General features: G+C 39.8%; 1 protein-coding gene across 1 annotated transcript in view; it reads left to right on the top strand.

Moving 5' to 3' along the window:
* LOC143781991 (collagen alpha-6(VI) chain-like) overlaps positions 1–24407 on the top strand; it is a 251975-nt gene that overhangs the window by 217687 nt on the left and 9881 nt on the right. The window contains exons 36-37 of the mRNA XM_077269012.1: positions 2673–3166; positions 19139–19235. Of these exons, the coding sequence (XP_077125127.1) occupies positions 2673–3166; positions 19139–19235 (591 nt within the window). The remainder of the gene's footprint in view (positions 1–2672; positions 3167–19138; positions 19236–24407) is intronic.

Raw genomic sequence — 24407 nt, forward strand, 5'->3', positions numbered from 1 at the left:
CATTGATGTTATCTTCATGGTTTGGCTTTGTTTTGCTGCATCTGGGTCAGAGTGGCTTGTTATTTTTGATTAAAAAATTAATTACAAATGGTACAATCAAATTCTAAAGGTTCATGTCAGAACCTCTGTATAAGAGCTGAATCTCAAGAGAAGAGTTCATCATGCAGCAAGAAAACAACCCACATCACACAAGTTCTTCTACAAAAGAATGTTTAAAAAAGTAAAAAGTTAGTGCTTTAGAATGGGCAAGTCAAAGTCCTGACCTGAAGGAAACCCACCAGCGTAATAGAGTCGAAGCTGTTTTGTAACGAGGATGTACAGGACAAACCAACAATTACCATAAACATTTATATGCTATTAATTATTGATGCACAAAGAAATTACACCAAAAAACAAAAGCAAAGGTTCACATACTTTTGTCACTCACAAGCATGTGATATTGGATCATTTTCCTCAATAAAAAATGACAAAGTCTGATATTTATATTAACACAGTCTCACAAATTTACTATAGCAAAGTGCATCTATTTTTCATCAGGATTATACACCAGCTCAGGTAATGATATATGGAAAGACGGTAGATTGCAAGTTTTAAGATTTAAAATCAAATCTTTATTATGAATGTAATAGGATTGTTTAAAAATTCAAGCTATGTAACACGAAGGAGCGCGCTAACACAGAAATCAATTTTTAAGAATTACCATGATCATATGCACAGTTATGACTCTAATGCAGTGTTCCCCAAAGCCGGTCCTCAAGAGCCACCAACAGATCATGTTTTCAGTATTTCCTTAGTATTGCACAGGTGATAATTGCATCACCTGCACAGGCAATAATTCCATAACCTGTGCAATACTAAGGAAATACTGAAAACATGACCTGTTGGTGGCTCTTGAGGACCGGAGTTGGGGAACACTGCTCTATTGCTTATTAAAAGCAGAGATGTGGAGAAAGTCACAGACTGCACTCAGAGTGTGTTTAGGAGAAAGTAATACATATTTGCTGTGTATTCCCATAAATATAAAGCATCAGTGATCCACAGTATAAACTTAAAGTGCAAAGTGTGTATGTAGTAGTGTGAAACACTGAGGTACCAATATAAGTACCAAAGCAAATATACAGGACTTGGTTTTACTAGTGACTGGTGCATATCATTGGGTAGAATGTAGGGCAGAACAAGCATACAGTACATAGGAGAAGAGGGAATAAAGTTTCCCCACGGTTCAAAGATGGTACTTACAAGGTGACATGTGCATGTTTCCTAAGTGCTGCGTGCTCCTACCCTAACAGCGCTGCTTCGCATATGAGCTTTTTCCGCCCCCTTTCGGTTGTGTATAACCAAAGTCTAATATTTGTAACCCATTTGTTTGATTTGGCTCTTTTTATCTACCTTTAGGCTTGTATGATAATTTGATGCAGTTTTAGGTCAAATTTATGCAGATAATATGGAAAAATTTGAAGTGTTCACGCTGTATATACTGTGCATGTACAAACTTGTGACCATAAATAGAAGTAATGGTTCTAAAGCCGCAAAATGATGACATGTGTCACAGTATGCTGTAAAAAGGCAGATTGTTCCTAAATATATAATAGTAAGTATTCAATAGTAGTCAATATTCCCATAGTGCCAGAGGAGCGAGCAATGGGGGAACACCATGTGTATCGCTGCAAGGCAGAGCAGCTTCCTCAGGAACAAAATATTACCATGTAGCTAAATCATTAGCTCTAGTTTTTAAAATAGGAGATGTTGGGCAATGAAATAGGCCCTACACATGAAAGCTGATCTGATCCGGTGTCATGTGCCTCTAACAGTCGCCGGTTGATCCGAGATAAAATGCAGTAACAGGAGATCAAAACATGGTATCTACCCCAAAATGTTATCAATAAAAGCATCAGTATGGCATGCAAAAAAAAAACAACATCATCCAAATCCTGAAAAATTGATTTTTTTTTCTTAGAAATTTCAGATTTTTTTTCACCACTTAAATAAAAAAAGAACCTATACATGCTTGGTATCTGCGTACTCGATATTGTGGAATCATATTGCCAAGTCAGTTTTAGCATTTGGTGAACATGGTAAATAAAAAAATCCCAAAAACAATTCTGGAATTGCACTTTTTTTGCAATTTCACCACACTTGGAATTATTTTCACATTTTCCAGTACATGATATGGTAAAATCAATAGAGTCATTAAAAAGTACAACTCGTCCCGCAAAAAACAAGCCCTTACATGGCTGTACATATAGAGTTGTGTACGCAAGCTAAATAACACGTTTATTGTTCCGTGCACCACTCTCACCACAGAGTGGTATATGGACCAATAGACTTAATAGTGACCCCGTACAATGCTCAGCAGTCATACCTTATAACATATCAATAATTGTATAAAATAATAGTTACCCTTTCAGGACTGGTTTAATAGCTCTTAGAAATTATTGAAAAATCAAATAATAATTTTGGTTAAATATTGCCCACATTTGCTCATCAGCATCTCTGTTTAAATACATTATCTATATTTTAGACATGTCTCTGTGAATCCAAAGAGTATATTGTATAGTATTTGGCACCTTAGTGGTAATCAGATTATTGAAATTGACTGCATTGATTATAAAGAAATTAAGGCAAACTAGTGGTATATTTCACTAACCTGTTATCATTTTATGCCATTCTAGGAAAAAATGCCTGCCCTGTGTATCCCACAGAATTGGTCTTTGCTTTGGACATGTCAAATGGTGTGAAACCAGAAATTCACAATAAAATTATAGAAATTGTCACATACATAATAAAGAACATTACTATTAGAGGAAATAACTGTCCTGTTGGGGCAAGAATAGCTGTAATGTCCTATAACCAATATGCCAAGTATCTGGTGAGGTTTTCTGACTTCCAAAGTAAAGAAAAACTGCTAGATGCAGTGAAGAACATAACTCTGGAAATATCAAAAGAAAGTCGCAATATTGGAAAAAGCATGAGATTTGTAGCCAGAAATGTCTTCAAGAGATCTCTCCAAGGAGCTACTATAAGAAGAATTGCAGTGTTCTTCAGCAATGGCCGATCCGATGACCCTTCTGCAATCAGCACAGCTATAATGGAATACAGCGCTCTTGGAATTTTACCTGCTGTTATTACATTCACTCCAGCACCTGCATTAAAACGGGCATTTTCGGTAAGAACTTTACATTATGCGTAAACAGAGTTTATTGTGATTTTTTTTAAAGAAAAACTGCTCAAAAACCCACAAAAATTGTTTGCTACTTATTTCAGTGTTAATCCTCTTTGCTAATCAAACATCGAGTTTACAGCATTTTTTTCCTCTTGAGGTTTTGAAAAACACCTGATGGGAAGAAAGAAATTGCATGTCAGTTCTTTGAGGCAGATCCTCATAGAATCAATACCAAATTAAACACTGTCAAAGCAAAAGGCTGTAAAAAAAACTTGAGGAAATTAGGAATTAGGAAAAGCTTTAGTAGAAGAAAACCCCAATATAAGACAGCAATTCTGTAGCAGTTTCCTCTTGAAAAACCTGTTATTTCTAAATGCGAAAAAACTCCATCTACACATAGTATTAGAGTTTTATTACCAATTTGATAATATATAGAGATGAGCGAACCCGAATCGGAAAATTTGGGGTCCTTACCGGACACGTAGTAGTGAACCTCAAACATGGACTTTTTACTGTATGTCCATTTTCTTGTTCGGGTTCGTCAGTCTAATAAAGCTTATTAAAAGGCTGCAACACAGCCAATCAACATGCTTTTAGACTGTGGGCACTCACAGAGCCATTACAGCCATGCCAAGTATTGGCATGGCTTTGAGTGGCCTGCGCACCACGTGACCCGGCCTGTATAAAGGCCAAATCACAAGCGCTGCTGCCAATCTGCTCCTATTAGTGCAGGGATAGGAAGCAGCTGGAATGAGGGAAAGATAGTGAGTGTGCACTCTGCAAAAAATGCTGTGTGTACTCTGCAACCCATATCTGTGGTAATACGATCCTAGTACTGTGCTAAAAGCCACTGTGCTAAAAGCCTCTGCACCCCCCTCCTGTGGGAGTATTGTTCCTTTAAGCCACTGTGTGTACTCTGCACCCCCTGCCTGTGGGAGTACTGTTCATTCAAACCGCTCTGTGTTTTCTAGTAGTCTGAGAAATAAATAATTGGCTTCAGTCATCTCATTAGTAGGCAAACTAAATATTTTTTCAGGACCGCTGTGTGTTTTTTGGCAGTTTAGCCAAAAACTGGTCCCAAAAAATATTTTTCCGTACTACTGTGTGTTTTTTAGAAGTCTGGGAAAAAATAATTGGCATCAGCCATCTAGTTGCAATTTTTAAGGCACACAAATACATTTTCAGGACTGCTGTCTGTGTTTTCTAGTAGTGTTGCAAATAAATAATTGGAATCAGCCATCTTGTTTCCATTTATCATCCAAATATATAATTTTTCAGGACCGCTATGTGTTTTCTAGTAGTTTTTCAAATAAATACATCACATCAGCTACTGTATCTAGCTGCCGTTTCTAGGACAAAGAATTAATTTTTCAGGACCGCTGTGTTTTCGAGTAGTTTAGTAAATAAATATATCACATTAGCCATCTCGTTGCCATTTCTAAGCCCCCAAAAATGTTTTTTTTCTGGACTGGGGTGTGTTTTGTAGCAGTCTGGGAAATAAATAATTGGATTCAGCTATATAGGAAAGAAGAGGAAGGAGGAAGGATTGGGAGCTACAGCTGTAGTGTATGAAGATCTTCAGGGGTCGTTGAAATCACACTGGAGGGTACTGATTAAGATGATGAAAACAGCCACAATGGGAACACAAAGGATTTAATCCGGCAGTGGCACACCCATCCTGGTAAAATTGTGAAGTTTATTAGTTCATGCTAAAACATGTTAAAAGAAACCTGACTCGTTTCTGGCGCAAGGTAACACCCTTAGTCATAGATAAGAATATAGAAAAGATAACCAATCCTGAAGTGACGGTACTCGCTTTGAAAATACAAACAGGTGAAGCAGAGCAAAAATGACAATAGAGACAAATTTAGATGAAGTTTCAACCTATTACATATATATGCAGTATATAGTACAAATCATTTCTATAGTTCATCCCACTAGAGAATTTAGTGTTTAAATGCAGGATCCAGTATGCCTCCCTGAGGGCAAGTTCCTTTGCCAATTACCTCCCCATTTGGGACATGACACCCTTTCCAAACCCAAAAACTCAAATAGGACACCATGTTAACAGAAACAAAATGCTTGCAAGCTTCTGAATATCAACTATTTGTATTGTTGATGTTAGCTACATGTTCAGCAATTCTCCATTTAAGTTTTCTAATTGTCTGCCCTATATAATTAATTTTGCATGCAGTGCACGTTATGCAATACACAACATATTTAGAATTACAGTTGATGAAAGAATTAATAGTGTATGAAGTAGTAGAAGGAATAGTAAACGTGCGTGTTTTATCCAGGTCAAATTGGTATACATAACATTTGGATCCAGCACATCTATAAAAACCTTCAATAGTTTACCATGTAGAAGAGGGAGAATTTGATTATAACATACTGGGAGATAACATGTTACCTAGGGTAAGAGCTCTTTTAGCAACCATCCTGCAAGCATTGTTCAAAAGAGAACGCAAGGTGGTATCCTGGTTCATTACTGGTAAGTATTGCAGGAGAATTCTCTTAATAGCATGGAACTGGGGACTGAAAGCAGTTGAAAAGGTGATGGAAGAGTGGTCATTACCATTAGGAATACCCCTTTTGTATAACAAGTAAGGTCTGGATTTGTAACACACTTTGATGAGAGCATGTTTGACATTATGACTACTATAACCATGAGTGATTAATCTCTTAGCTATAATCGCACTTTCATGGGAGAAAGCATCCTTGGTGGAATAAATTCACCTGGTGGTATGGCTTGGGTGACATGGTGGGGTTGGGAACTACTGGCAAGAAGAATAGTATGTTTCAACTTTGTGTTAAGGGATTGCCCTTCAAAGTGATATCGAGAAAAGAAATGTGGGCAGAGGGTCTGCTGACTGTAAAATGTAAATTTAAATAATTTTCCTTGACTTAGGATATGAACCCCTCAAAGTTGAATATGGGACTCTCCCAAACAAGGAGGAGGTCGTCCACATATCTACCAAACTATTTAATGTGAGGGAGGAAAGTATTGCCATCAATGAAAACAAAAATTTCCTCCCACCATGTAATATAAAGTATTGCCAGAAAAGGTGAACATTTTTAATCCATCGGGGAGCCCAAGATCTGCAAAAAAATCTAAATTAAAACTGAAAAATTATGTTTAACAGATAATACAGGTCAGCGAGAATGAAAGCTTTTAGATGGCAAGAATAGGAGTTATACCTATCTAAATGGTTTTGAATGGCAAATACGGCAAAAGAATGGGGAATGGTAGAGTACAAGTTAATTATGTCACTGGTTACAAATAAAAAATTGTCCTGTTAAATATGCTTATTTCACACATTTATTTAATCAGGACTCTTTACCAGATGCGTTACTCTTAAAGAAAAAATGTCATGATATTTTCATTAAAAATGTAGTGGTTTATTAAATTGTCCACAGAAAAACCACATTGCAGCAAAACATAAAATAGGTGAAATAGTTACGAACAGATTGTCCATTTGTTCCTCATCTTTTCTGAGACGGTAAAAAGCATCTGTCTTTCTGTCATGAAATAGAAGTCATCATGGCTACCAGTTGTTCATTCCTTCTGTGAGTTGTCTAAAGTCCATGGAGAATGATGGAGAAGCAGGCAGGAGGGGACCCCCACGTGACAGCCCCCTCCTCCTCCTAAGAGCTGCGATTATAAATGTGTCCCACACACCACGTGTTCTCTCTATATGGTGTTGACTTATACTCTGAGCTATATACTTTATACAGAAATAGCTTTTTGTAATGTCAGCGAGAGGCAATGTGCTCAGTACAGAATTGAGAATAAGAATAATTCAATTAATAATTAATATTTAACATCCTGCCATTCAAATGTGTCAAAAATCTGCAACACAGTCATTGTGTCTTTGAGGTAGCTGGGAGTCCTGGCTTCCAGGGCTGGATGTAGATGGGGGGGAAATATCCTCGTCGGTTTTGGGCAACCCGCTAAATATGGGGATAACCAGATGATCAGGTAATAGCCATCTATTAATTTTGCTGGAAATGATACCTGTGCCATTGCTCTCATGTAATAGGGCTCATAGAAAACATTTATAAGCAGGGGTGGGATCAATTGTTAATGACATATAGGTAAGGGTTTCAGTAAGAATGTTGTACACAAGTTGGATATATAATGAGGTATCAATGACAGTGATACAACCCCCCTTAACCAATTGTCAGTAAGATTGGTATTAGCTTGCAGGTATCTGATAGCTTGAAATTCAGCCTGAGTAATATTCTTATACATCTTGGAAAGACAAGTCTGATGGTGTAGCTCCTTAAGGTCACGTTCCACTAGTGATTGAAATAAATCAAGACAGGTGACCCTAGATTGCAACGGATAGTAAATTGAATTTTTGGGGACAATTTTATAATCCCTTTCTTTGATCAAAGATTCACGATTGTCCACATCTTGAAGAGACTGTAGGGTTAACAGGGCTATGTGTTCCTTGGGTGATAAGGATGAGGTGTTTGAGGCTCGAAAATTGGTGTAGAGAGGTTGTCCTCAGGTTGGTGATCCAGAAAAATGTTCTTTAATCGTAATAACCCGAGTGAATTAAGTGCCTGATGGTCTGAAACAAAACACGGACTTCTCCAGGAAGCCTGTATTACTGTTCGGGTTCGGCAGCCCAAACACATCTGTGTGACAGTGCAAGAAAAAACATCTCTGATTGGCGATAACTTCGTTACCACCGGTCATAGGTATGACAGCATGTGAGCTAGCAGCTGTGAACGGCAGAAGAAAGGTTATCGCCAGTCACAGGTGTCAGCTGATGAGAGTACTACTCTCATCATCCTACACCTGGTGTTGCTGATAACAGTGAGAGCAGGAATATGAGGATGGGAGCTGGTGCTGGTGCAATAAATTAAAAAAATACTTGTGGTCCCTTCTATTTTAGACAACAAGCGCAGTAAAAACCAACAGCTGCGGGCTGCAGCCCTGAGCTGTCAGCGTTATCTTGGTTGGTTATCAAAAATAGAGAAGTCTCCATGCCGTTTTTTTCAATTATTTTAATAAATAATTTAAAAAAACAGAGTAGAGTCACCCCATTTGACAACCAGCCAAGCTAAAGCTAACAGCTGGGGACTGGCATTCTCAGACTGGTAAGGAGCCATGGATATTGGCCCACCCAGCCGGAAAAAGCAGCCTGCTGCATCCCAGAAAAGATGCATCTATTAGGTGCACTAATTTTGTAACTTTGACCGGCTTTTCCCACTTGCCCTGGTGTGGTGGCAAGTGGGGTAATATTTGTGGGATTGTTGTCAGCTTTGTAATATCAGCCGACCTCAAGCCCACAGATTAGTAATGGAAAGGCACCCCTATTACTAACACTATAGTAAGATTGGAATAAAGACACAGCAAGAATATAGTCCTTTACATGAATAAATAAATGAATAAAACTCTGAACCCTCTTTTACCCATTTATTCAAAAAAATAAAAAATAATAAAACACCATATTTCTAACCTTTCTGATGAGAAGATAATCCACATCTGTCTCATGATGATCCAGATGATTTGGAGAGCAGTCACATCAGTGATGGGAGCACTCTCCATGACAGTCGGAACAGACCGAGCAGAGCGTGAGATGCCCTACCTGACTGTGACCAGCAGCGACATCACTGAGGTTACCACTGGTCACAGGCATAGCATCTCACGCTCTGCTCAGTGTGTTCCAGCTGGCGTGGAAAGCGGTCGGTCGCATCACTAATGTGACTGCTCTCCAAACCATCCGAATCGTCGTGGGACAGATATGGATTATCTTCTCACTGGACAGGTGAGGACTATGGTGTTTTTTAATTTTTATTTTACAGTAATACATGGGTAAAAGATGGTTGGGGAGTTTTATTTTATTTCAAATAAAGGACTTAATTTTTGCTGTGTCTTGATTACAATCTTACTATGGGGTTAGTAATAGGGGACGTCTTATAGACGCTTCTCCATTACTAACATGTGGGCTTAATGTCAGCTGACATTATGAAGTTGACATCAACCCCCACAACTATTACACCACTTTCCACTGCACCAGGGTAAGTAGGAATAAAGTGCCATACCAATACCTCAAGGAAGCAACAAACGAAACACCCGTCGGGGCATTGCACAAGAGGTTTGACATCCAAATGGGTAAGGGGCTTATACACCTTGATTTATAGGTATTGGTATGGCACTTTATTTGACCATCTGTGGTCACTGCCCATATGATTAATGGTCTTTACTTTGAATGATAACCATACTGATTCATGGACACTATCAAAATAAGAACTTTTTATGGTCCTTTAACCCATTATGTGACCGGTGGTGTGTTTACCTGAGTATGCATATATTTTGTACATGCACTATGCACTTTAATGTTTGATTGCTCTTCGGTTTCCGCCATGTGGTCGCATATGATGTCTTCCCCTGTTGCATAGCTACATTGCTGCCCGCCTGTTTCACTATGTACCACGCTATGCTTTTGATTAAATAAAGATATTTTGCATTTTTTCATGATATAAAGAGTTCGGATCATTATTATCAAGTATTGTCCATACCAAATAATAGGATATTTAATCCCTTCACGCCGCAGCCCTTTTTCGTTTTTACGTTTTCGTTTTTCACTCACCTCCTTCCCAGAGCCATAACTTTTTTATTTTTCCGTCAATATAGCCATGTGAGGGCTTATTTTTTGCCGGACGAGTTTTACTTTTGAACGACACCATTGGTTTTACCATGTCTTGTACTAGAAAATGGGAAAAAAAATCCAAGTGTGGTGAAATTGCAAAAAAAGTGCAATCCCACACTTGTTTTTTGTTTTGCTTTTTTGCTAGTTTCACTAAATGCTAAAACTGACCTGCGGTTTTGATTCTCCAGGTCATTACAAGTTCATAGACACCAAACATGTCTAGGTTAATTTTTATCTAAGTGGTGAAAAAAAATTCCAAACTTTGCTAAAAAAAAAATTGTGCCATTTTCCGATACCCGTAGCATTTCCATTTTTCGGAATCTCGGGTCGGGTGAGGGCTTATTTTTTGCGCACCAAGCTGGCGTTTTTAATGATGCCACTTTTGTGCAGATATGTTCTTTTGATCGCCCGTTATTGCATTTTAATGCAATGTTGCGGTGACCAAAAAAACTTAATTCTGGCGTTTCAAATTTTTTTCTTGCTATGCCATTTAGTGATCAGGTTAATGCTTTTTTATTGATAGATTGGGCAATTCTGAAAGCGGCGATACCTAATATGTGTATGTTTGATTTTTTTTATTGTTTTATTTTGGATGGGGCGAAAGGGGGGTGATTTAAACTTTTATATTTTTTTATTTTTTTCACATTTTTTTAAACTTTTTTTTTTACTTTTGCCATGCTTCAATAGCCTCCATGGGAGGCTAGAAGCTGGCATAGCCTGATCGGCTCAGCTACATAGCAGCGATTATCAGATAGCTCCTATGTAGCTTAATTACAGGCTTGCTATGAGCGCTGACCACAGGGTGGCGCTCACAGCAAGTCGGCATCAGTAACCATAGAGGTCTCAAGGACCTGATGCATCGCTGACCCCCGATCATGTGATGGGAGTCGGCGATGCGAGCGTTTCCGGCCGCGCAGCAGGAAGCGCCGGTTAAATGTCGCTGTCAGCGTTTGACAGTGGCATTTAACTGGTTAATAGCGGCGGGTGAATCGCGATTTCACCCACCGCTATTGCGCGCACATGTCAGCTGTTCAAAACAGCTGACATGTCCCGACTTTGATGTGAGCTCAACGCCGGAGCCCACATCAAAGGGGGAGACACGACATGCGTCGTACTAGTACGGGGCATGTCGTGAAGGGGTAAAAGCTCTCTTTTTGCATGCTCTATAGTCTTTCTGAGAGTATTCCTTAAATGAGATCATGTATCTTGGTTTATTACATCGTTTCTGGTACGTTTTCTCAATACTCCATATATGGTGGAAAACTACGATTTGGGCGAACGTCAGGGCTCGGAAGGGAAGAAGCACCATTTGACTTTTGGATCGCAAAATTTCCTGAAATACATAGCGGACACCATTTCGCATTTGTAATAGTGTAAACACCCCCAAATGACACAATTTTGGAAACTACATCCCGCAAGGAACTTAGAAGTGTGGTGAGAACTTTGAACCAACAGGTGCTTCTCAGAATTTTAGAACGTGAAAATGAAAAAAATTATTTTTCCAACAAAAATTTTGCTTCGACCCAAATTTTTTCATTTTCACAAGAGTAGCAGGAGAAAATGGACTATAACATTTTTGTGCAATTTCTCCAATACACCACATGTGCTGAAAAACTACTGTTTGGCGGCACGCTAAGGTTTAGAAGGGAAGGAGCACCATTTGAGTTTTGGAGCACAAAATTGGATGATACCGATGTTCCTAAATAGTATAAACCCCCAAAAGTGACACCGTTTTGGAAACTACAACCCTCGAGTAAGCTATCTAAAAGTGTGGTGAACCCCTTAACCTCACAGGAGCTTTACAAAAAATTTTAACTTTGAGTCATGAAAATGAAAAGTACATTTTTCCCACAAAAATATTGCTTTAGCCCCAAGTTTTCCCTTTTCACAAGTGTGACAGGAGAAAATGGGTGCACAAGGGTGACACCAAAATTTGTTGCTCAATTTCTCTTGAGTACGCTGATACCATATGTGGTGGAAAACTACTGACTGGGCACATGATAGAGCTTGGAAGGGAAGGAGCACCAATTAAATTCTGGAGTACAATTTTGGCTGGAATAGATTGTGGATGCCATGTCACATTAGAAGAGCCCTGACATGCCAAAACAGCAGAAACACCCACAAATGACCCCATTTTTTTAATACTACAACTTTTGAGGAATTCATCTAGGGGTATAGTGAACATTTTTAACCCTTCACAGAATTGAATAAAATTGGGCTGAGTCAATGTAAAATACATTTTTTTCCACTAAAATGTTGCTTTGACCCCAAGTGTTCAATTTTCAAAAGGGATAATAGGAGAAAATAAATGGTACAATGTTGCGCAATTTCTCCTAAATGTGACAGTTGTCTATATGTGGTAGAACACTACTTTTGAGGCACAGGGCAAAGCTGAGAAAGGAAAGAGCCCCATATTAAAGATCATATTTAGCTGGAAGGGTTTGTCTAAGGATGCAGTGACCATATTGACCCCAGAGGTGTGTCACAAAATTGTATACCATTGGGCAGGGAAGAAAAAATAATTAGATTTTTACCACAAAAATTTTGTTTTAGCCCCGGACTTTACATTTTCACATTGGCAAATGGGTTAAAATGGCACCAAAATATGTACTAAACATGGCAATACCCCACATGTGACTGTACAGTATTGCTTAGACATACAGCGAAACTCTAGAGGGAAGGAGTGCTATTTGACTTTTTCAGAACAAATTTTCATAGAATAGTTTGCAGACTCCATATACAGAGTCCCTAAGTGCCAGAAGAGCATAATCCTCCCTCAAGTGACCCCATTTTGGACATTAGACCCCTCTGGGAATTTATTTACAAGTGTAGTGATGATTTTGACTCCATACATGTTTACCATAAACAAGCAACAGTGGATGTTATTGAGTGAAAATTGCAAATCTACCATTCTTGTGCCCATACATTGTAGTGGCAATACATTATAATGCCGAAACATGGTGCTCAGCTCCTGTGTTTGGAGACATGGACCCCATAAATTAAGCAGGCTTTCATTGCTACAGAAATTTCAAACATCTGAACACTAAATGTGGTTTAGACACACTGGGGCTCATCAAGGACAGGGGCATTTGGATTTGGGAGCGCAGAATTTGCTGAATTTCTTTTGGGGGCAAGGAGACTTAGCACTTTTCCAGAGTCTTTGCGCTACCAGTAACATGGAGGTTCCCTATATTTCCATTGACAGATGACGGACCTGAGTAGGGACTTGCTTTTTTTGTGGATTGAGGTGAAGTATTTATTGGTAACATTTTACATAACATTCTGGATCATATTTTTCCTGTGTGCTACGCTGAGCACTTACATTGGGCTTTCCAACTAAATCTCCAAATGTGATTTAGATGAAACCCCCAACAGGTCCATTTACAATAATGAGGCAACAGAGTTTCTCTGGACTTCGTTTGTCCTCTGTTCAGCAACTCAGCACCTTTTCAGAGGTGCACAAAACAGTGGCCGACCATGCTTTTATGTACCCTTAAAAAGATGGACACCAACAGATCATAGGCCAGATGGCATCTGTTGTGTCTCCATCAGCCTCATTATTGGGAATCTTCCACTGGGGAATTTGTCTGAATCACATAATTACATGGAAACCCTGGTGTAAGTGCTCAGCATAGTGCGCAAGATAATTGTCAGCCGAGCCTTACTGTGATCTTTGGGAGTCAGAATGAATAAATCAACAGAGGGTCAAGAATTTGTTCTATTTATTTTTTATGCTTTCTCCTTTGATTAGATAACTGTATTCTTCAGATAGGTACGATTACAGCAAGACCAGATTTATGTCAGCTATTTATGTTTGGCTATTATCACACACAAAAAATGTTTTTTTGTTGCAAAAATGAAAAAAGGTTTTGCACCGCCATATTTTGAGATCTATAATTTTTCTATATTTCTGTAGTCAGTCCTGTGAGGGTTTTTTTTTGTGGGACGAGTAGTGTTGAGCATTCCGATACTGTGGCCGATATTCGCTGTATCAGAATTCCGATACCGAGTTCCGATATTTTTGTGATATCGGAAAACTGAATCGGAAGTTCCTATAAGTTCCCAGGCGTGTGCGGTGCATATGGTTCCCAGGGTCTGGAGGAGAGGAGACTCTCTTTCAGGCCCTGGGATCCATATTCATGTAAAAAATAAAGAATAAAAATAAAAAATATGGATATACTCACCCCTCCGACGGACCCTGGCTCTCACCGGTGCAAGCGTCTGCCTCCATTCCTAAGACTGCAGTGAGTGAAGGACCTTCGATGACATTGCGGTCACGTGACCGCTCACATGACCGCTCATGTGACTGTGACGTCATCGAAGGTCCTTCACTCACTGCATTCTTAGGAACGGACGCAGACGCTTGCACCGCTGAGGTCTAGGGTCCGTCGGAGGGGTGAGTATATCCATATTTTTTATTCTTTATTTTTTACATGAATATGGATCCCAGGGCCTGAAGGAGAGTTTCCTCTCCTTCAGACCCTGGGAACCATCCAGGATAGCTTCCGATATTTGTGTCCCATTGACTTGTATTGGTATTGGGTATCGGTATCGGCGATATCCAATATTTTTTGGATATTGTCCGATCCAATCCGATACCGATACTTTTGAATATCGGAAGGTATCGCTCAACTCTAGGGACGAGTTGACGTTTTCATTGCTACCATTTTCAGGCTCTTAACATTCACTACTTTTTTTTATTTTTCTGCTGATGGAGCAGTGTAGCAGCTTGTTTTTGTGAGGCAAGATGACATTTTCAACTATCCCATTTTTCTTTACATTCAGCTTTTTGATGATGCTTTATTTTATTTTTTTGGCGGTATTATGTAAAATGTTTTTATTTTATTTTTTTTTACAGTGTTTACTGAATAGGTTAACTATTGTAACTCAGATTGCCATGACAATGTTAGTCAGCCCACAACTCCGTGATGCCAAATATGTGTACTTTCTTTGTTTATTTTTGTTTTTACATAAATATACCTATTTATTTATAGATTTTATTTATTTGTTATTTATTTTATGATATTTAAAAAAAATATTTTGCCAATTTGATTAATTTTTTTTAAACTTTTTTTAATTAGTGCCTCTATTGGACTTTAACTTCTATATTTCTGACTACTGGTATAATGGATTGCAATGCACGAACACTGCAATACCTGTCAGTGTTACACTGTTACGCTGGCAGAACAACCTTTATACCATGCTCCTGGAATGGTCTAAACAAGCCACTGTAGCTGACAGACCCAGAGGTAGTCAGGATCATTTTCATGGGTTTACCGTGACAGAGATGAGCCAGAAGACCACATCATCTGATTTCTGCTACTCCTGCACTGTTTAGAAGCACTTCACTATTATATTAAATTATGCAGGTTTCTTTTAGCAATGCAGGGGCTAATCTGCTCTGTTGAGAGCTTCTAGTAGCATTCCTGCATTAAGGCTCTCAGCTGTTTAATGTAAGCCACTTCCATCTCCTATATAATCTGAGACCTGGCTAGCACTCATTGTCAGAGTTGCTTATGCTGCATGACTGGAGGTTGTTAGTGATTGTTATGTGAGAAGGCATTTGGTAGATGTTTCTGTGACTGTTGCTAGGTTTTAGGTGTGTGCTAATTCCCCTTCTTCTCCGTCTTTGGTTTAACCCCATCTTCCACTCCCTGGTGCATTCCTCTGTTGTTTGTGTGAGTATATTTGTATAATTGGTATTTTTTGTTATCCCTGTTAGTGTTACCTTGTTAGGCTGGTTGGTGTTTTACGGTACACTACTACTTGCCTCTTCCCTGGGTGGGGGAAGGGTACAGACTGAGCGGATTCAAGAGCTAAGTCAAGGTACATGGCCCCTGCGTCTTCACAATCAGAACAAATCCAGGGAACAGGGCGAGTTGGGCGCCCCTAGTGTTAGGGACAGGGAAGGAGCCACTGGTCCTGGGACACCCGACAATAGAGTCATCCTTGGATTGCCACGACAATGTTAGTTCAGCCCACAATTATGTCACGGGGGTGCCGATTGACATAATTTATTTTGTTATATCGCAGGCAGTGGCTGAGGAATACCCCAATCATCTGCTCCTGAGGTCACTGTTTTTAGCGGCACAAGGTGTCAGATGATGGGAGTACGAGTCCCAAAAGCCCCCACCTGCTGTCATCATTCGGACTTTAATATAACTTGCAAAACATATGGAGCCAGACCATACAAGCACCGCCAACCACAATTACCATAGGTGCATAGATGTATATATAAGCGGTTCAGTGCAATAAGAGATAAATATGAAAACCAAAAACGAAAAAAGCACCGAAGTAACCAAATAAAATTAAATAATACTTTATTAAATAACCATTAAGTAGGTAACAATAAAAATCACAATAGGGAAAACCAAGGTAAGACAAAGATCACCAAAATCAAGGCAGTGCGGTTCCAACAGGTAAGGTACAAATGAGGAACTCATTAATACAAAGCGTATATAATATATTGCTATATCCAACACATGAAAAGAGTAGTTCAGCCACTGGAGCTGCATGAGTGTAATAAAGATTAAAGTGCGTACGTGCAAAGGTGTGTATCACCTAAACATGCACCAACCGGGCCGAAAAGAAAGTGTTAAGTATAAAGTTGATCATCATACCTGAAGGAGAGACCGCACTGACAGGAGCCCCAACGCGCGTTTCGGCGTTAGCCTTCTTCCGGGGGTGTGGCGTATTACTCACATAAAGGGATATTTAAAGAAAGTGTCACCCAATCACAAAGCCCCATGTATAGGGATGCCGTGCTAAAAGAGAGACCACGCATGCGCATACAAAAGCGCGTTGTAAAGCAGCGGAGAGAAATGTCCAATCAAGGAACAGATTACATGACTAAGGGCAGAGAAAACACCGTGCATGCGCAGTGGGTAAGGTCAGGGATGTGCTAATCTCAATGCGCCCGTGCATAGCGTCGCCTGGACAACGGTAAACACGCCACGGATTCCGTGCATGCGCAGTAAGTAAAATCCGGGCTGAAGTAACAAAGTTACGTCAGCGCGTGTAGTCACCCAGACAAACGTGGACACGCCAATAGAGGAGGGTGCAGGGCAAAACAACCTGGTCACGCCCACCGGTCAGGCGTGAACCAGGAAATGAAATTCCTGCATACCCAGCTCACCAAGGCACAGAACACTATTGCCGGGCGACAGAAAGAGGAATGTATGAGTGCCAATGATTGTGTTAAAAAGGAAAAGGACGGGGAAAAAAGGAAAGTAAGTGACAAGCCATAAAGGACAGGTGTGTGTAATTATAAAAAGAAAACCCAAAAAGGGAGTACAGGAAAAGGATAACAAAGTAAGACACAATATAAATAAGTGCATATACTTCATAAGTGAATAATACATAATAAGAATACCATGTACATACAGGTAAAAACAGCATAAAAGTGTTTAAAAATACAATCATGTACAATACACAAAAAATATAAAGTGCAAAATGTTAATAAACCACAGAGTGTCCATTATATTGATAGAGAAAGGCTGCGACCGTAGTACATCTGCCACTATGATGGACAGCTTCTCATGCTAGAAGGTATTGCGTTCATGGGCCCAATACTGGTTCAAGATAGCGGTTAAGGCATCCCATAACAGGGGGAAAGAAACTAAAGAGAGATAGACACAATGTTAAAAAACAATAACAGAAAAATTAAAAACCAATTAAAAAGCATGGACTGATGATTCAAAGGAATGGAGAAAAACTTAGAGTCTCATTAAGTCCCTGAGGTTGTAAGGTTTTAAGCAGCCATATCCAACGTGATTCTTTTTGAGCGAGATGGCGACTAAGATTACCACCACGCAAAGTTGTAATGAGATGGTCAATACCTATAACTGAAAAACCCGATGGGTCGCAATCATGGTAGCCTTTGAAATGGCGGGGAATTGTCTTTAAACTCTCAATATTGTCTTCTTTTCTGGCCGCCAAAATATCTCGAACATGCTCACGCACACGTACCTTTAGAGTACGTGTCGTGAGACCAATGTAGATTTTACCACAAGGACACGTACCATAATAGACTACCATAGTGGTGCTGCAGTTAATCGAATGTGTGATTAAAAACTCACGACCATCTGAGGATGTAAAGTGGGTAGCGGTATTTATATTGGGGCACGCAATACACTTGCCACAAGGTTTGCAACCCCATCGAGATGGTTTTTGATTTGGGACAGTTGAGAAAATAGGGGCTTTTGTATGCGCATGAGTGGTCTCTCTTTTAGCACGGCATCCCTATACATGGGGCTTTGTGATTGGGTGACACTTTCTTTAAATATCCCTTTATGTGAGTAATACGCCACACCCCCGGAAGAAGGCTTAGCGCCGAAACGCACGTTGGGGCTCCTGTCAGTGCGGTTTCTCCTTCAGGTATGATGATCAACTTTATACTTAACACTTTCTTTTCGGCCCGGTTGGTGCATGTTTAGGTGATACACACCTTTGCACGTACGCACTTTAATCTTTATTACACTCATGCAGCTCCAGTGGCTGAACTACTCTTTTCATGTGTTGGATATAGCAATATATTATATACGCTTTGTATTAATGAGTTCCTCATTTGTACCTTACCTGTTGGAACCGCACTGCCTTGATTTTGGTGATCTTTGTCTTACCTTGGTTTTCCCTATTGTGATTTTTATTGTTACCTACTTAATGGTTATTTAATAAAGTATTATTTAATTTTCTTTAATATAACTTGCTTCATTCTCCTCTGCTTGTGCTGATCACTGGCAGAGCAGGGGAGAATGATGAGAGCCGTCTTCAGCACCTGATGCCGGTAACAGCGCTTACTGTAGCGCTTCCTCCCCGGTGCCAATGCATGTCACACGGAGGACATCAATGTGTGTTCTCCGTGTGCACGTGTGCGGGATGTTTTGCCGTCCGTGCTGATGGTAAAAAACAAACATGTCTGCATGTGGGGCACAAGGACACATGGTCCATGGAAACACACTGACATGTGCACATTCATTTGAATGGGTCTACGAGTGTACGTGTCTCTGGTACGTGTGAAAACTGTCACCACACGTACTGGAGACATGGACTTGTGAAAGAGGCCTTAGAGAGTTAATAGGTTGCTACTAAATGTCTCTCAATAGGTTTCATTTCAAGCTGAATACAATTCATCATTTGATCTGTTTTTATATATTTATTTTGCCATAACATTTTTTTTAAAGGAACTTGTGATGTTGACAATCACCTTTGGTCTGTTTTGCATAAAGAACATAGAGAAATATTGCTATGTTTGTTATTAAATGGAAACTAGTTAAAAGATTTTTTTAACAACTTTTTGTTCGATCAATAGATTGATGACTCTGGGGCATTTCGGTTGGTTGAGATTTCTGGAAATCTGGAATATAAATCACAAGTACAAACGTTAATGAAGTGTACCCTTTGTTATGGTAAGTTATGAGACTTAATTCTTTAGTAAGTAAAAGTGAGATTATTGTGAATAAAAACTATAAAAATAGTGAAATAAAAACAATAGAAATTATGAAAAAGATGTATAGAAGTCATAGATATGAATATAATAGTCAGATTATAAATATTTAAGAAAATGTAATCAACTTTCTTGTAGAAGGTGTTAAATAGGATATGAACTCATGACCCCTAGTCTAGACACAGATTATACTATACATAAGTTAACAATGTAAAAGTGAGATTAATATGAAAAATAAAAATAATCAAATATAACAATAAAAATCATGAGAGTATATAAAGTGAAAATTAACCCCTTCACCGCCTTGGGTTTTTCCGGCTTTGAGATTCCGTTTTTTGCTCCTCTTTTTTCCAAAGCCATAACTTTTTTTATTTTTCCTTCAATATTGCCATTTGAGGGCTTGTTTTTTGCGGGATGAGTTGTACTTTTGAACGACACCATTGGTTTTGCCATATAGTGTACTAGAAAACACAAAAAAATTAAAAGTGCGGTGAAAATTGCAAAAAAAAGTGCAATTCCACAGTGGTTTTTTGTTTTTCTATTTTACCACGTTCACTAAATGCAAAAACTAACCTGTGATTATGATTCTCCAGGTCATTACGAGTTTATAGATACAAAACAAGTATGGATTTTTTTCACCAGTTAAATAAAAAAGGACCTAAAGTTTCTTTAAAAAAATAAATAAAACACCATTTTCAGAGACTCGCAGCATGTCCATTTTTCGTGATCTGGGGCTGGGTGAGGGCTTATTTTTTTGGTCGCCGAGCTGACGTTTTTATTGATACCATTTTGGTGTAGATTAAATCTTTTCATTGCCCACTATGGCATTTTAATGCAAAATTGCAGCAACCAAAAAAGTAAATTCTAGCGTTTTGCCTTTTTTTCTCGCTGCGCCGTTTACCAATCGTCTTAATTTTTTTTAGATTTTGATAGATCGGGCGAATATGAAAGCAGTGATACCAAGTATGGGTTTGTTTGTTTTTCTTTATTGTTTTATTTAGAATGGGGTGAGTGGGGGGGGGGCGATTTGAACTTTATTTTTTTTTATTTTTACTATATTTTTAAAAACTATATTTTGTATTTTTTACTTGCGTCAATAATCTATATGGGAGACCAGAAGCTGTGATCTTCCATTCGCTTGTGCTACACAGAGCAGGGCTTGATCCCTGCTCTATGTAGCTAAAATGTTCACTTGCTATGAGCACCGACCGCTCTCTCCCCCACTTCCTGCCTAGAGCTGCATCAATATCAAACTTATGTATGTTGTAGTCACCTTTTCTCTGCAATGAAATCAGAGCAGTGTCTTTTTAAATCTCATCCCAAAACAGACTACTTCTGCTTGAGATGTAATAACAGACAGATCTCATCACCCAGCAGAGTGTGTACAACTTGCGTAACCACATTGGACATAAGTATGATTAGATCTCCTACACGTGCCTTAAGCTATTGTGAGTGTTCTTCTTTGGCCTGGGTAACATTAGACCATAATACGGACGAGTGCTATGCGATACAAAAATCGCATAGCAGTCGGCCCAATGTTAATCTATGGTGCAGCTCCCATTATCCGATATTTTCTCCGCCGTATTCAGGATCCGAGTAAAATCGCAGCATGCTGCGAATGTCAGCGTATCTCGGCCGAGACTCGCCAATGCAAGTCTATCGGTGCGAGAAAAAATCGGATTACACACGGTGTGCATTGCGAGAAATACGCACCGGTGTTAGAGAAAAGCCGGTAATTCAATTGCTGGCTTTTCATTTCTCCTTCCGAAACCCGACATGATATGAGACATGGTTTACATACAGTAAACCATCTCATATCCCTTTTTTTTTTTGCATATTCCACACTACTAATGTTAGTAGTGTGTATTTGCAAAATTTGGGCGCTGTAGCTGCTAAAATAAAGGGTTAAATGGCGGAAAAAATTGGCGTGGGCTCCCGCGCAATTTTCTCCGCCAGAGTGGTAAAGCCAGTGACTGAGGGCAGATATTAATAGCCTAGAGAGGGTCCATGGTTATTGGCCCCCCCTGGCTACAAACATCTGCCCCCAGCCACCCCAGAAAAGGCACATCTGGAAGATGTGCCTATTCTGGCACTTGGCCACTCTCTTCCCACTCCTGTGTAGCGGTGGGATATGGGGTAATGAAGGGTTAATGTCACCTTGCTATTGTAAGGTGACATTAAGCCAGATTAATAATGGAGAGGCGTCAATTATGACACCTATCCATTATTAATCCAATAGTACGAAATGGTTAATAAAACACGCACACATTATTACAAAGTATTTTAATTAAATAAAGACACAGGGTGTTGTAATATTTTATTAGACTCTTAATCCACCTGAAGACCCTCGTTCTGTAACAAAGGAAAAATAAAAAAACAACAATATCTCATACCTTCCGTTGCTCAGGTCAAGTCCCACGAAGTAAATCCATCTGAAGGGGTTAAATCATTTTACAGCCAGGAGCTCTGCTAAAGCAGTGCTCGTGCCTGTAAAAACCCCGGGAATGAATGGATTGCAGGGGAATGACCTGTAGTTACCTTGAGTCGTGGTGATGCGCCCCCTGCTGGATGTCCTCATATGAACTTGAGCGTGGGAAAAATTCCAAGGCTCCAGTTCATGAGGACATCCAGCAGAGGGTGCATCACCGCAACTCAAGGTAACTACAGGTCACCCTGCTTTCCATTCATTCCCCAGGTTTTTACAGGCAGAAGCGGCTACATTAACAGGCTTCTGCTTGTAAGATTAGTTAACCGTTTCAGATGGATTTACAACGTGGGACAGAACGACGGAAGGTATGGAATATTGTTGTTTGTTTTTTTTTAAACTTTGTTTCAGGTGACAAGGGTCTTCAGGTGGATTAAGAGTCTAATAAAATATTACAACACCCTGTGTCTTTATTTAATTAAAATACTTTGTAATAATGTGTGTGTGTTTTATTAACCATTTCGTACTATTGGATTAATAATGGATAGGTGTCATAATTGACGCCTCTCCATTATTAATCTGGCTTAATGTCACCTTACAATAGCAAGGTGACATTAACCCTTCATTACCCCATATCCCACCACTATACGGGAGTGGGAAGAGAGTGGCCAAGTGCCAGAATAGGCGCATCTTCCAGATGTGCCTTTTCTGGGGTGGCTGGGGGAAGATGTTTGTAGCCAGGGGGGCCAATAACCGTGGACCCTCTCTAGGCTATTAATATCTGCCTTCAGTCACTGGCTTTACAACTCTGGCGGAGAAAATTGCGCGGGAGCCCATGCCAATTTTTTCCGCCATTTAACCCTTTATTTTACAAGCTACAGCGCCCAAATTTTGCAAATACACACTACTAACATTAGTAGTGTGGAATATGCAAAAAAAAGAGATATGAGATGGTTTACTGTATGTAATCCATGTCTCATATCATGTCGGGTTTCGGAAGGTGAATTGAAAAGCCGGCAATTGAATTACCGGCTTTTCACATATCTCGCGCTGAATTAAATATAAATACAGTATATATATATATATATATATATATATATATATATGTGTGTGTCTCAATGACATATATATATATATATATATATATATATATATACTGTATATATGTTTTAACGAACATTTGAGCACATAAATCCATTAGATGTCGGTTTTGCAAGCCTGCGAGAAAATATCGCAGTACGGATGCCATAAGTATGTCACACAGATGTCAAAAGGATAATTTGATGTGAGGAAATCGCATCCTCGCACTGCACACGGATCACTGTTTTGGAAACATTTGTGAGATTCTCGTCCGTTAAAAACGGACCTTTTTTTATACGTTGTGTGTATCCCCGGCCTTTCCTATATAAATGTGTTGACATATCATAGAAACATTATACAAATTTTGATGGGTGGGGCTGGAGTGCTGAAATGAAACACTCATCAATCACTAAGCATTGAGTGCTTGTGACATAACTTCTGAGGTCCAGCCACTCAGAAGCTGTACTCGCAAGATTGCACCATGGCACTGGAGTGGCATTGAAAAAGGGTTAAGATGCTGGAGGGTGAGTATATGACCAGGGGCCGACGACTTAGGTTTATGGCCGGCGTCACACTGGCATTTTAAACGGCCGAGTGCAATGCGATAAAAAATCACATTGCACTCGGACCAATGTTCAGCTATGTGGCAGCTCCCACCAGCCGACTTTTTGTCGGCCGTTTTCCTCGGTCCGAGACAATCGCAGCATGCTGCGATTGTCTCGAACCGAAGAAAACTCTCGGCTCACTCGCACCCATATAAGCCTAAGGGTGCGAGTGAGACAGCGCACACCACTCGGATATCATTCGAGTGCTGTGCGTTATAAGTGGACCCCAGCAATGGAGGAGATGGAGAAATTCATTTCTCCGCCTCCTCCGCAGCTGTGCTCCGATCCTCCCTGTGCGAGAGAATCAGAGCACAGACGCATGACACTCGGCTCCTGCTCTGCTGCGAGCAGGAGCCGAGTGTCATTAGCATATTGCATCCGATGCTCTCGCATCGGATGCAATACGCCAGTGTGACGCCGGCCTAAAGCACAACTCCAGCGGTGAAAAAAAAGCTCTGGAATGTTGCTTTAAGTCCATCCTCAATCTCTGAGGAGAGCACTGCTTAGCCAAGCATTTCTGCCACTCTGTTGTAGCAATCAATTGGGGTCTTAGTACACAGAACTCAATTAACCCCTTAACCCCTTTCCGACATCGGGCGTAATAGTACGTCGATGTTGGACTCCCTCCCTTTGCGGTGGGCTCCGGCAGTGAGCCCACATCTTTCCAGGGACATGTCAGCTGTTTTGAACATCTGATGTGCCCGGAACAGCCGCGGGTGGAATTGTGATCCACCCGTGGCTTTTAACCCATTAAATGCCGCTGTCAAACTCTGACAGCGGCATTTAACAAGCACTTCCGGCAGTTTATGTTTGTCACTGCCGGCTTTCTGTGAGCGCTGCCCAGTGGTCGGCGCTCATAGCAAGTGAGTAATTCTGTTATATATAGGTGATCTGAACATTGCCTCTACGCAGCTGAGCCGATTGGGTTATGGCAGCTTCTAGTCTCCCATGGAGACTATTGAAGCATGCCAAAAGTAAAACAAAGTTTTAAAAAATATTAAAAATAAAAAAATATATAAAAGTT

The sequence above is a fragment of the Ranitomeya variabilis genome, chromosome 6 (genome assembly GCF_051348905.1).
Source record: "Ranitomeya variabilis isolate aRanVar5 chromosome 6, aRanVar5.hap1, whole genome shotgun sequence".
Taxonomy (NCBI): domain Eukaryota; kingdom Metazoa; phylum Chordata; class Amphibia; order Anura; family Dendrobatidae; genus Ranitomeya; species Ranitomeya variabilis.